At 39.8% G+C, this 14374-nt stretch overlaps 1 protein-coding gene and 1 long non-coding RNA gene across 2 annotated transcripts in view; one reads left to right on the top strand and one right to left on the bottom strand.

The window, feature by feature from the left end:
* The window catches only part of mtor (mechanistic target of rapamycin kinase), a 104557-nt gene extending 96180 nt beyond the window's left edge, over positions 1 to 8377 (top strand). Inside the window, 12 exon segments of the mRNA XM_032521013.1 lie at positions 883 to 1018; positions 1213 to 1360; positions 3369 to 3491; positions 3986 to 4068; positions 4178 to 4250; positions 4338 to 4412; positions 4796 to 4931; positions 5739 to 5804; positions 5891 to 5971; positions 6783 to 6863; positions 7347 to 7452; positions 7822 to 8377. Coding sequence (XP_032376904.1) covers positions 883 to 1018; positions 1213 to 1360; positions 3369 to 3491; positions 3986 to 4068; positions 4178 to 4250; positions 4338 to 4412; positions 4796 to 4931; positions 5739 to 5804; positions 5891 to 5971; positions 6783 to 6863; positions 7347 to 7452; positions 7822 to 7837 — 1124 coding nt within the window. The 3' untranslated portion in view covers positions 7838 to 8377.
* Positions 8378 to 10556: 2179 nt separating this feature from the next.
* LOC116692594 (uncharacterized) overlaps positions 10557 to 14374 on the bottom strand; it is an 8739-nt gene continuing 4921 nt past the window's right edge. Inside the window, exons 2-3 of the long non-coding RNA XR_004332732.1 lie at positions 12053 to 12065; positions 10557 to 10566 (exon numbers count right to left, since the gene is read on the bottom strand). This is a non-coding gene — a long non-coding RNA (uncharacterized LOC116692594). The remainder of the gene's footprint in view (positions 10567 to 12052; positions 12066 to 14374) is intronic.

The raw sequence follows: 14374 nt of genomic DNA, 5'->3' as shown, positions 1-14374 counted from the left end.
AAAGTTCAGCTGTTCCAGTAGGATTTTCCTGACATCTTTTTAGTTGCATCTCAGAGCAAAAGCCATGGTCCATGCTAATAGACTCCCACCCAAAAAGACTGAGTGCTGTAATAAAATCAAAAGGTTCTTCAACACAGTATTAGTTCAAGGGTATGCACACTTATGCAACAAGGTTATTGTACGTTTTTCCCCCTCAAAGATTTCTGTTTTTTCATTTGAATTGTTCACGTTATAAGTCACATTAAAGGTGGAAAAAGTTCTGACATGATGTATCTTTGTCAAATTTTTTTACATCACAAAAAACTGCCATTTTAACGGGTGTGTATACTTTTTATATCCACTGTAAGTGACATCATCTGTACTTCAGATGAGTTAAATACATTTTCCTCACTGTCATGCTAAAAACTTCATTCTGCATAAGAGGATTTAGTTGATCCAATTCATCCAGGTCATAAATACATATTTTCCTTGTTGCCGCAGTCAACAGAACTTCACAAGTCATGTGAACTTTACAAGGTACTTTCAGTATGCATTTATAAAGCCATGTGTTTGTTCTGTGGGGTTCTTTTCCATGGCAGAGTCATTATAATACAACCCCTCATATCTGTCTCTTTGGAGTGCCATTCCAAACCGAGGTTGACCATTAAGTGAGAGATTATTGGGACTAAGCTTACTATAAAAGTAATTTAATATGGGTTCACATGAAATCAATTGTTTGCTGCTTAAACTTCCGAGACATTTCTTTAGGCAAAGGTAATGGAGATGCAGCTGCACAGCAGCAGGCGAGCACCCTGGAGAAAACAGACGGTAGTGCCAAATCCACCCATATAATGTTTTCTAATACAATGTCTCAGCAGTGTTTGTTTGTGGCGCCCTCTGCAGGCAGCAATGGCCATGAGTTCATGTTCCTGTTGAAGGGCCATGAGGACCTGAGGCAGGATGAGAGAGTCATGCAGCTGTTTGGTCTAGTCAACACACTTCTGGCCAACGACCCTGCGTCCTTACGCAAGAATCTCAGGTAGCTACACAGTCATGTTTATACACACACACACACACACACACACACACACACACACACACACACACACACACAAACAGAGAGTCTAAGGTATGGTACATTTCACACGTCTTGAGCACACACACTTTTATAGTTATGAACATGAAGTTGTGCGTTTGTTTTTGATTGTTATTGCTTTATGTTGCATTCACCAGCATTCAGCGCTACGCAGTGATCCCCCTGTCCACCAACTCAGGCCTGATTGGCTGGGTGCCCCACTGTGACACCCTGCATGCCCTCATCAGAGACTACAGAGAGAAGAAAAAGATTTTGCTCAACATTGAACATCGCATCATGCTCAGGGTGAGGAACCACTAACATTAGGTTTATCCTTTCTGCCTTTTAATAATTAAAAACCGACTGCATATGCATTTCCTGCCTACACGTGTGTTTCCATTATTGGAGCACAGGTTTCTCCGTTTAAATCTCATTTAACTCACCTAGCAACATGTGTGAAACAATTACAGTGCATTCCCAGGACAGATTTGAATTATGCTATGTTATTAAATAGACATTTATGTGTAAATGAGCATATGTCCTTGCATGTTATTCACGGGTTTGTGCCAACAGGTGTTTAATTCATGAAATGTATCTGAATGTGTTTTTTCATATAAAGCATCCTCGCTAAATACTAAATAGATTCATCAAAGCTGAGGAAGCGTCTGTTTTCATTAACAGGTGCTTAATTGTCATGAATTAACTGGATATCGCTGCCTTGGAAATGCTCAATTAGGCATAGAGAGCACACACATAATACATAATCTTCCTCACTAAAATGTCACTACAGGAAATTAAAATGCATCAGATTACATTTTTTTATTTATTTTTTATTGTAGAAGGCCTTTTTTTGTTTTGTTTTCAACAATGGTTTTATTGAATTTTTAGTAGTACAATTATAAAATAAAATATGTTAAATAAATGATTTTATAAATATAAAATAACAGGCATTGAATCAATTGAATGTGTCCTGTGGAGTTGGCACATGCTAAATTTACTCAGATGTGAGAACAAATGGGCCATATTCACACATTTATTTCCTGGCATGTTTTAAATAAGATGAATTTGATTTTCAATTGATTAATAGCATTATTAATAGGGGTGTCACAATTCTCCTTCAAAATTTTTGATTTAAAGGTCACGGAGCAATTGGATTCTTGATTTTTACATTTATTTTTTAAAGCACAAGTTGCTTTGCCATTTTTTGACTAGACTTTTATGCAATATAATATCTGACCTTTGGTCACACTGTACCACACTACATTGTGAAATTTAAAATATTTATAGACATAATGTAAGAATAACTTTTGTCTTCAGTGAATTGGACACTTAAGCAAAATAACCTGCCATCTAGTTTTTCTTTTGTAACTGCAGTCTACACGCTACTAAACACACATAGCAGAGCTTGCAAACTGTGGCTTTTTTTGTCGTCAACGCACTGGAAATCCAAAACACTTCCACACTGGCAACTTCAGTGAAAGAGGAGGAGGTTCAAGTTCTGTCGATGGGTCTCCTGCTTCTGCAGTTGGACTGGCTGTAGCTAAGTTAGAAGAGGTTGACTGACTCGCAGCTATTCAACTCGAGTTTTTTTTCTTCGTGGCAAGCAGACCGGACGTGACATGGGGGCGTGGCTGCATTGACGATTCCATTTTTTATTTTGAAGTTCTAGATTGTGATTTTAATTTCGGTTCATTTCGAATTAAAATCGAAATCGTGACACCCTTAGTTATTAATGATACGTTGCATTCAGTTTAAGCTTTATAAATGGCAAGATATTAAGCTGAACAGTCAATCAGCCAGACCATTAATCAGTTTTAGATAAAACATGAAGAAGATGGGAGAGGGAGACAGTGATAGATTATAGTTTTTGGGGGTTTCACTGTGTTTCTTTCTAAACCCAAAAACTTTACAGTTTATTTAAACGTAAAGTGTTATTACTTCCGCCTATATATCCATCACTTGAATTAATTTCAGTTTACTGTAGTAAACATTCAGTATGGAGTCAACATAAGTGATTTGAAATTCACAAAATAATAAACCTTTCAAAAGCACATCAGGTTAAAAATATGAATCATTATCCTTTTAATACATTCCTCTTCCGTTCACTTTGAGGAGTCTTTAAATGTGGCGGTTTTTCAGTGCTCTCTGGCCGCCTCATATTTATGCACCATAAAGTTGCTTGACTTTTCATTTGAAATGCAAAATCCAGTATCATTCACTTGTAACTGGCATTAATGATGCTTGAATTTAACTTGTCTAAACTCGTAGCATGATATATTTATCCACATTTGAAGTGTGCTTTTGTGGATTTCAGATGGCCCCAGACTACGACCACCTGACGCTGATGGAGAAGGTGGAGGTGTTTGAACACGCTGTCAACAACACGGCTGGAGACGACCTGGCCAAGCTCTTGTGGCTGAAGAGCCCCAGCTCTGAGGTGAGAAACTCTGCCTCTTTACTCAGTCCACTGTCAGCACAGTGGACGACAATTGAGCGTACTTGATCTTTTCAGCATCCATCCTCACGTTTCAGTGCTTCTGGGGTAAAATGTCAAGAGCGTTCAGTGATAGAAAAGATATCTTACAGATCCATTAATTGACATTTTTCCAAGAGGCTGGACTGGCAGAGGGAACATAGGGAGTATCCAGTCTGTGACCTTTCTAATTATTGTGGTAAATACAGTAGTATTTAAATAAAACTGTCGTTTTCCTTGAAGAATTATTTTTCGGGGTTGTGTGCCCTACTTTCAAACCACTGACTTAGCAGGACTTAACAAACCTTCAAATTGAATCCATTTTTAGGAACATTACTACCTTGTAACCTGATGTTCGGCATGTTCAAGTGTCTGGAAAGTTGTATCAAGCTGCACACCAGAGATTTCTGTGCCATTTACTAGAAGAGTTCTCATAATGCAGATGTTATCTCCTCCAGGTGTGGTTTGACAGGAGGACCAATTACACACGCTCCCTGGCTGTGATGTCCATGGTGGGCTACATCCTCGGACTGGGTGATAGGTGAGTTTCTCAGCCAAAAGGTTGAAGTCTTTTATTATTTCCAACACATTGTTAGAAGAAGAAGAAGAAGAAGAAGAAGAATGACAGTTATCCTGTTTCTCTTCTCCAGGCATCCATCCAACTTGATGTTAGATCGGTTAAGCGGCAAGATCCTCCACATTGACTTTGGAGACTGTTTTGAGGTAAGAGGAGATTTTTTTTCAAAACGTTATCCACCGATAATATTTTTTAATTTACGAGAAACTGACCCTTATTACAACATGCAACAGGTCGCCATGACCAGAGAGAAGTTTCCTGAAAAGATCCCATTCAGACTAACGAGGATGCTGACCAACGCCATGGAGGTAATCATCGGTATCTTATGCAGTGATAAACACTTGGAGTGTTTGCATTTTATCAGAAGTCATGACTGCAAACAAGAAAAGCGTTAGACATCAAAGCACTAATAAATAAAATTCTATATTTTAAGAGGTTTAAGTTGTATTGTCTCTTAAAGAACTTCAATTGTTTTAATGTAAAAATTTGTTTAAAAACAAAATTCAAGGATCTAAATATAAACAAAAAGGTTGCACCTCTACAAAACCTCAAAACACCAGATTGGATCCTGCTCTTAACTACCCAAAAAAATGACCTATCTTTAATGTACAAATACAAGACAGAAACCTAACCTGATGTTATGATAAGGTTTTCTCCCCATCAGTAACATTTCCATCTGATTGTGTGGCAGGTGACAGGCTTGGACGGTAACTACCGGATCACCTGCCACACAGTGATGGAGGTCCTGAGGGAGCACCGGGACAGTGTCATGGCTGTGCTGGAGGCCTTCGTCTACGACCCGCTGCTCAACTGGAGGCTCATGGACAGTAAGATACCATCATCATAGCCAAAACTTCAGGAAAGGAACAAGCACAACAGACAAATCACATGTGGTAGACTGAAATAACCACGACAGCATCACATGACGATAACAATAAACAGACTGTGAAAAAGATCAGCCCAGAAAAATACATTTTGCAACAGTCAGCGCAAATTACTCTACTTACAGTAGAAGTGTAGTTGAAGTGGTTGAGAGTTTGGAGCATTACATGTAATCAGATGGGGTTAAAAAGCTAAAGTGCTTTCCCACTAGTAAAATGGAAATCTGTTCGGCTCATATTTGGGAGAGAAATTGACCAAATGCTTGAAGAAGTGTTGTAGCCATCTAAAGGTTGTCGGTTAATTCAAGTGAATGAATATCTCTGGCACTCTCTCAACAAATACGGTCAAGGTTGCCTTAAGCAAGGCATTTTATCCACAATAGTAGAGTTCAACAGCTTATTGTAAATGAGTCGGTGTTTTCAGTTTAGTACAACTTTTGATCGTTAATCGTTTGAGCATTAACTATTAATGGTTTCTGACTTACTCCCAGAGTCTGCAGGATGCATTAGTGGGTCCATTTGCAGTTTTCTCTTAATTTATTTCTACACTTCAACCAGATCTGGTTTACATGAATATCAGAGCCTTCACTACTTGTAAAGGTTAGAAAAGAGCTTCATTCTTCTGGATTTATAAAGGTCAGAACAATGCTGCTGCTTTCTGTGTGATGGATAAAAAATAGAATATAGTACAGTAATTGTCACGTTGAGAGAAAAAAAAGACTCACTCACACACCTTTTCTGTTTCACCCACAGCAAACACCAAAGGCAACAAGCGCTCCCGCACTAGGACCGACTCGTACACTGCTGGCCAGTCAGTGGGTGAGTCTACAGTCCAAACTGTAGCTATGTTGTCCTAATATAAGAATGTGTTGGAACCTGTAACTGTGTGACAGTGTCCTCTGCAGAGGCTCTTGAGGGAATAGACATTGGAGAGACCACACACAAGAAACCAGGGACCACAGTTCCTGAATCCATCCACTCCTTCAGTGAGTTGCCGGGTCATTCTGTCATCCACGGATTATATGTTGAAGCCTTTTGGTTTTTTTCTCCGCCTGTACTAACTCTTGTTGTCATAAGTGATTGGTGCAACTGCTGTGCTATTGTAAGGCTGCACTCAAGTTCACTTTGATTTGAGCTGCAAAGAAGCTTGGTGTAGAGTCCGACCGATAAAGGATTTTTAAGGCCAATACCGATACAAATATTTGGTTATATAAAAATCGGATATATCGGCCGATATATAGTTTAAAAATAAAATCCAGGAATGGGTAACAAAACATACCCTAACATTAGTTATTTGTAGTTTTTTATGAGTTCTCACTAATAATAATATGATAATCATTTGTTTTGTTGTCACAAGAGAATAGAGGAACATGAAAATATATTAAAGTTCTGTTAATTCTTTTTTATAAAAATACAAACTTAAGATATGAAACTTAAAGTCCTTACAAAAAATAATCAACAGGGATGTTGTAGAGCGCCGTCTGGTGGACGAAGTGTGCAACGCTAACACTCATGACATGGTTGACCGTTTCATTATTTTTTTATTTTTATTTTTTTTATAAATATTAATTTATCAGAATCACTTATTTGTCATTTTAAATTATTCTGATTAATGAATATTTAAATTAACCGTTATAAATGCTGATACCGATAGTTCGGGAAATGCCCAATATTGGCCAATAATATCAGCCCGCCGATATATTGTTCGGGCTCTAGTGTAGTGAGAGCACTTGCATTAGCTTTATCTTAAGTTGTTAGTAGTTGATTCCAGCGTGTTTTTGTGGGGTTTCTTTCTAGTTGGAGACGGTTTGGTACAACCTGAGGCACTCAACAAGAAAGCCATTCAAATTATCAACAGAGTAAGAGACAAACTTACAGGTAAGTTCTGCAGCACTCAACAAGCACTGCCAAGGTAGCTCTAGTTGTAACAAAAGCTGCTATTTGTCCTTTCCACACAGGCTTCTGCAGGAAATATAGATATCTTTGTAGCATTGTTAAAATTCCTGAGGTCGAATGTAAATTAAAAAATGTAAAGTGTAAATGATCTTGTAAACAAAGCTGAAGTTCTTTATTGTGAAAGAAATGGTAAAGTATTTATTTACAAAAAATGCAATGTTTTAGTGCAGAAATGTTACACAGAAAAAGGTCCAATTATCAGATGTTTGACTCATACTTTACCTTCTTCAGTCACGTTTTTATACTGTAGGCTAACCCTTCTTTTTCTGTAGCCAGGTCTTGATCAATCCAAAAAATACCTCCCTGTCAATGATTACATTTCTTGAAACGGAAGGGATTCAAGTGTGACCAGATTGAATTTTCTGGTAAAGGTCTAGTATTTTGATGAGAGGTTGTTCCCTGCAGGTCGAGACTTTTCTCATGATGAGACACTAGATGTGCCAACACAAGTGGAGCTTCTCATCAAGCAGGCCACTTCACATGAAAACCTGTGCCAGTGCTACATTGGATGGTCAGTACTTCTGCTGGAACTTGCTGTTGTTGTTTTACCAGACAGTTGTTTGCGTCTAGTCTTTTCTTCCTCCAAATTTAATTAGACCAGTGATGTAGGGCAGCAGAAATCCACCTAAAAACAGTTTGAGACGACTTCAAATATGGTGATGTAATTTGATTGCATACAAACAAGAAGTCCCATCAAGCCAGCTTCTTTTGCTGTTTATATGATGCTTGGTTAGGATAACTCCATTCGCAGATCATGATGTAATTTTCCCACATTTTTGAGTGTATTACTACATCACTGGTGTACTGTAGATGAAGTAGAATGAGACAGGCATCGAGGCTTTGCTTGACTTAAGTGAATCTTAATTTTTTCTTTCTTCAGGTGTCCATTTTGGTGAAGAACCGTCTCCGGCAGACAAAGTTACCCTTTTTACACTTTTTTTTCTCACTGGTAAACCAAGAAGAAGCATTCAAATACATGGACGTTAACTGAAATATGTAATTAAGACACAGTGCAGAGCCTTTGCGAAAGATATTCTTTTTTGTTGTTGTGATGATCCGATTTTCCAGTGGCATGTTTTAAGTTTATTTGAGAGTATCTTAAGAGCTCAGTTTTAACCTGATGATTATAATTTAACTTCCAATGACTTCCTTGGCTTTTAACCATACCACCACAATCACTTGCTAAAAGCTTTCTACGGAGGCCATATTGTAATTATGACATTTCTTACTTCACATACACTGTAATAAAAACCCACTAGTCTCTTATATCATTGTGTATTATTGTGACAAATTTCAATAACATAGTATGCCTTTAACTAACTTAAACATTCTTTAAAGTTTACTAATGACAAAATCAGTCAAGTCAAATTTGATTTAAGATGATCATAATGTACTGTATGGGCATTTGTGTGCCAATAAACCCTGTACAGATACCACTGTTACTGCACTGTGTTTATTTGACAGGACACACCTATTATAGTTACATTAGACACATAGTAGACACTTTCATCTTTTCCCTATCTTCTCCATTGAAAAACAAGGGGTGTAATGCTTCCCATGTTTCTCTTTGAGTGCCCACAGAGGGCACTCTGACTCCTAATACGATCCTTCTCCATCTTTTCAAGAAATACTTGGAGAAAGGATGCTCTCATCAGGCCAGAAATGATGAGATCAGACTAGATTCTCATCTAAAACCAGAACAAAACAAATTTTCGATTCAAATGCAGTCCCTGGCAGAAAGAAAACCAAATCAGATGTAGCAAATTGCAGAGGCAGCAGTGGAGACAACTATTAATTTAGTTTCCCTGGGCTGTTATCTGGTCAATGCAAGGTAGCTTCTGTTATACTTGTGCTCATTGCTATTCCCCCTCTCTCCATTTATTTCTTCCCTGCATTCTCCTCTGAAGGTTAATTACTTATAGATAGTTAAGGATTACAGATCAACAAAAAGCAGCCCATTGATCTCTTCCCTGCCGTGCCCACCTCGGCAATGTCACACTCTTTACACATTGGGACAGAGGCCTGGTGATTATCTGTTCATATCGATCGATTCCTCCTCTGTTTTTCCTTGCTTTCTCTCCCCCCCCCACCCCCCTTTCTTTCCCTTCACTCTATCACATTCTTCCCTCCTGCCGCCAAAAGCTCATTATTGAAAATGTGACTTTTCATAGTATGCGCCACCATTTCTGTTGTTCTTTCTCCCTCTTCTAATTTGTTTGTATTTTTTCAGCCTATCAAGTCTGTTGAGAGGCTGGCAAGTCAATAGCTCAAGTTAAATAGGCTGCATTGATTGGGAGAGGGATTTAGCTGTTTACCAACTTTGGAAATGGGCCTGGGCCACAGAAAAACAGCACGGGTGTCTGCATGGAGCAAGTCAATGGTGACAAATGATACTCATTGGGAGACAATGCTCCTAAATGGGGGAAGGTAAAGGGCTTGGCGGCTGTGAATGCAGCAGGCCATGCTCCATCAGCCTTTAAGGTTGTCACATGAGGCCGTCCAATCCTGACACTTTGAGGCAAGAGATGAGGAATTATGGGATACAGCAACACATTGACAAGTATGCGCTCACCCGCTGGGACCCAGGCCTGTTTTGTTTCCCTGTTAGTGTTTCCTCTATCCTTGAGCTTGTATTTCTCCACAAGAGATCCCCTCTGGATGTCTTAAGCTTCTCATAACCTCTAGAGATTCCATAAGTGCACTATCCAGCACTCATCGGGTCTGGAGTGTAGCCAAAGCACACTAAGAATAGAGAAGATTCATTTTTTTTCTATATTGTAAAAGCATCTAACTACCTTAAATTTCGTATTAATAATAGTGAACCATTATTCAATAATAAAGAACATTGTGAGTCCATCACTTTGCTTCACGTAAAACTTTACAACCATGTTGTACAAACACCGTTTTTTAGAAGAGAAAGATAGCCTATACCAGTGTTTCTCAACCACCAAAATCCAACAGGTGATCTTGCAACCCTATCTTGATTCATAAAATCCTTGTAGTTCCCTTATTAGAACGACGGTTTGAGGAAATTGAAAGTAACGGAAGGATTAGAAATCCAAACGGCAAATTCAACCACTGAATAAGGGAACACAATTCATTTTATCCTCAGAGATCACAGGCGATGTGGGACAGAGCACAGGTCTTTGCGTCAGCCTGATGGTTGCACGCTGGATCTAATTAATTTCAGGAAAAATGTATAGCTCTGGTAACAGTGCGTAGATGAGGGAAGGAGTAGGTGAAGGAGTAGAGCTGGAGGAAAAACTTGCTGTACTTAAGTTCAGTTAAAAGAGTCCAGCACAAGTGTAGAACATGTGCAGAGTGCTTGCTGGATACCATCTCCTTCCTGACTTACTCACCAAAAAAAATATCTTAGACGAAGAAGTCCTCGGCTTCCCTATTGTTATAAGAGCACTTAGTTTCTCAAACTACACAACCCCCAAGTCTGTATCTCTGGCATGGCTAACAGCTGTGAAGAGAAAGACAGAGGTGATATTGACGGCCAACCAGAGGAGTTCGATAGCAGGCTCTGGAGTTTAAAGCAGGGGCCTGCAGCCAAGACTCGCGCTGTCTTTGTGCACTGTGGCGTAAAGCCGGTATTGATGAACCTGACAGCAGTTTAGCCCTCCTGAGATCTGCTGCTCTCTAAGGACGCTTCAAACACGTTCTCCCATCAGCTTTAGCCTTGTTTACCCTGCTAGTTTGTGTTCCCTGGAGCTGGAACGTCAGAAATGTACTTAGATTTTCTGTTTATGTAATCATCTGTTTGTCACGTGCCAGCAGCCAATAGTGGGACAATTTAAGCAACATGGTGACTTGAAACTCCAGCACAAAATACAGAAAGGTGTTTTAGTTACTGTAACCGCGCTGTAAACACAAATAGAAGCAGGCCAAGGAGGGACGAGATGAGAAACTGGGTCAGTTCGAACTAAAAGCTGCATTGGGCATCTTGCTTGTTGGCAGCTCCAAATGGCACCATTAAGTAGTTAAGGGTTTGAAAAATTACAGCTTTAATACCCAGTGACATCAGCAAATGGTGCACAGTATGTTCATGTTTGTGTTGACCAACTCTGCCGGTCTGGGATGTTATCTATCAAAAGAGAGAGAGAATGAGCCTAGAAGCAAATCTAACTGGTACAGCTTTCTGTTTTAGTTTACCTTTTACTGCTGAACATACATGAAAATATAATTTAAATTGACATAATTGTATGCTGAATCTCTGAAATGTTCAGTGGACCGACTACTGCCTTACTTTGTGTACAATATCGTAGGTAGTTCAGCTTGAAACCTTTTTTTTCAAATCAAATGAATTTAAAGTGTAAAATCACCAGTAGACATGGTCTCAACACACTTTAAAATGAAAGGAACAACAGACTGCAACAAAACAATTGAACAGAATTAAAACAGTAATAATAAAGAATACAAAACCATCCGCATAAGACAATAAGTGAAAAGGTTTGTTTATGAAGGATGTGGAAAGGATGGTGTGTTATGGTTGTCTGTAATGAAATGAGTAGAGGTGGGTTTTTAGTCTAGATTTAAAAATGTCAACTGAGTGAGCTTCTTTAACATGTAGTGGGAGGTCATTCCAAAGAAGAGGGCTGGGGCACGGTAGGAGAATGCTCTATTACCAACTGATTTTTTGTTTACTAAGGGAATGACCCTCAGTGACCTTGTATGTTAAAATCAGCTCTAGCTTGCACTGGGAGCCAGTGAACAGAAGCCAGAAAGGGTGTTATTTGATCATATTTAGTCATTTTTGTCAAGATTCTGGCTGCAGTGTTCTGAGCAAGTTGAAGGCCTTTAGTGGCACAGTTTAAACCAGAAAACCAGAAAACAGGACATTGCAGTAATCAAGTCGGGAAGACAAACAACGTAATGAAGACGTATGTTGTGTTTGTGAATGGCAGTGAACTTTGAGGTATTGTATTTAAGTATGTGGCAGCAGGTATGTGACTATTGTTGCTCGTGCATGCGTGTGTGTCCTCGTTCGAAAGCAAGTGCATTAGAAGAAATAAAACGGGTACTTTTTGAATGGGTTTGATGAAACCAGTGATATTTTTGGGATGCAGAATCCAGCAGCAATTAGTGGCAGTGCATCTTGAAGAAACATTCTTGGGCTAACTTTGTAGTTTTTTGCCATTATTCCTTTTAAGTACAGTATACACACACACACACACACACACACACACACACACACACACACACACACACACACAGCAATGCAAGCATTCAAAAACTGAATAATTGCTTCTTGTGTTTTGGTGGCATCATCCCTGTGACAATCAGCATTCCTCCCACCAGCATGGGTTACCACTGTCCATGTGCCCCAGTGCTGTGTGAGGCAGGTCACAGGGAGGTAAAGGTCTCCAATAGCCGTGAGCCTGGGCAGTTGAGTCATCTTTGTATTCAACACTGTAGTAACCCAGTGTTGTTGGGCAGTCAAAGGACAGCGCTGTGGGGCTGGTAATATCGTTCCAGAACCTGATGCAGTTATTTCACTGTCTTACCAAAAAATGACATTAACATTGTATTTGCTTCAGCTGAGCAGCTCGGCGGGTTGCAGCCGGTTACAGTGCGACTGGCTGTCTATGTGACTGTACGAGGGAGCTGCAGTCAGCAAATTCCTTCCCTGGATAAATAAAGATTGTTAAAACATTGTTTGTCTCAGTACTTTCTGTAGATGCAGTTGTGGCGCCAGTCGCAGCGACTGACTCTATTCAATTTGACATTTCTATTGCATTTCGGCTGTACTGGATCGCACAGAGAGATAGGAGACCAATGCCTCAGCTGACACTTTTTGAACACATTTTCACACACAGTCTAAAAAGTAGACACCAGCAGCTAAGACTCAACCATACAGTAAGTGCACATTCACAGTTTATTGACTTTAACTAGAATGTTGACTTTATAGCACTTGATTAGCTTAGATTAGATACTTCATCCATCTTCGACCGCTTATCCGGTGTCGGGTCGCGGGGGCAGCAGCTCCAGTAGCTTAGATACTTGAGATACTTAAACAGGTGTACCCACTAAAGTCGCCTGTGATTGGATGTGTTATTTTTCTTAATTTTCAGGCACAATGAACAGAATCATCAAGAAAAGAGGGTGCTACTTCATGAACTGCAATTCAGTGCAATTGAGTCTCCTTGTGAAACACTACTGTATCTCTCAGGAACAGTTCACTCCTTTTTCAAGGTGTGACATGGAGTCTCGGTAGGTCTTAACATGTCTAAAGTCCTTCTTGATTTTATGGAAATATCTACTTAACAAAAAAATGCTGTTGGACAGAAATGGTTGCACTCAAAGTTTTATTCTATAAACCAAAGTAGACTCACTGAGAGCAGCTGAGACTTCTTTTCCCCCACTGATCAGCAATGGGGCAACTGGGGATTTGGTGCCTTGTGCACAGGCGTCTAAGGGGATTCAACAGGCAGCATCTGGAAAGTAGCATTCTTCAATAATTTAGTGCATTGTTACAAAATAGCTGGTGTTGAAAGCTTGCTGACGTAGTGACTACTTGTGGGTGGTGCAGTAGGCTGCGGCTTGATCAGTTTGTGGCAAAATGGGAATGAAGAGGAGTGGAGCTCAATCAAGAGTCTTGGTGTCATGTCCAGGCTAGCCTCTGATTCATAAGCCTCTGTAATCAAATGTGACCTTTCATTGAGCGTTTAGTTTGTCAGTTCTTCTGAAAAGATATGTGTTCCCAGGGTTTACTTTGAATGAACTGGTTTTAGGCTGATGTAACCAAGCCCAAACCTTTAGATCAGCACCCTGTTCATTACTGTAGCCTCACCTTATTGTCTTTTGTTTGCGCTGGTTGGTCTTCTACTGCCTTTTGCCTTTTCCCTGTATTAAATATGCGACCGGTTTGTAATTCACAGATAAGGTATGGCCTTCCTATTTGGCTTGTCTTGGATCTTCCTCTGATGTGTCTCGCAGAACTTCAAGTGTATGCATGCTTTTTTGCTCCCAGCATTTTCTGAGAATGTGTGAAAATCTAAAAAGGGTGACTGTCTCAACAGCAGTACCAGCCCACCATGTGCACATGCTTCCCGTTCACGTGTCTTGTCCATGTGTGGTCAAATTGGAAACCTGCATTTTTTTTTACTGTCGCGTGATTGGCTGTCTGGACAGCTGTCTGGACAGCTCGGAGTGCTGATGTTTTGAGTGCTGGCTTGTGGCCCGGAGTAACATGGTTGCCCCACAACCACAAGGTTGGCGGATCGGCCACATGTCAACTAGTGTACCCCAAGTTGCTCCCCGGATGCTGCATGTATAACTGTCCACTGCTCTTGATACTTGGGATGGGTTAAATGCAATAATAGAATTTCACTACATTGTACTTGACGATTAAGAATAAGGATTGGTTTGGTTTGGTTGACCTGTTAAAGTGGCCCCATGTGCGTAGATTTGTAGCTGACAACTCTGCA

This window comes from Etheostoma spectabile, chromosome 7 (assembly GCF_008692095.1).
Source record: "Etheostoma spectabile isolate EspeVRDwgs_2016 chromosome 7, UIUC_Espe_1.0, whole genome shotgun sequence".
NCBI classification, from domain to species: Eukaryota; Metazoa; Chordata; class Actinopteri; order Perciformes; family Percidae; genus Etheostoma; species Etheostoma spectabile.
This window is presented reverse-complemented; position numbering and strand designations above follow the sequence as displayed.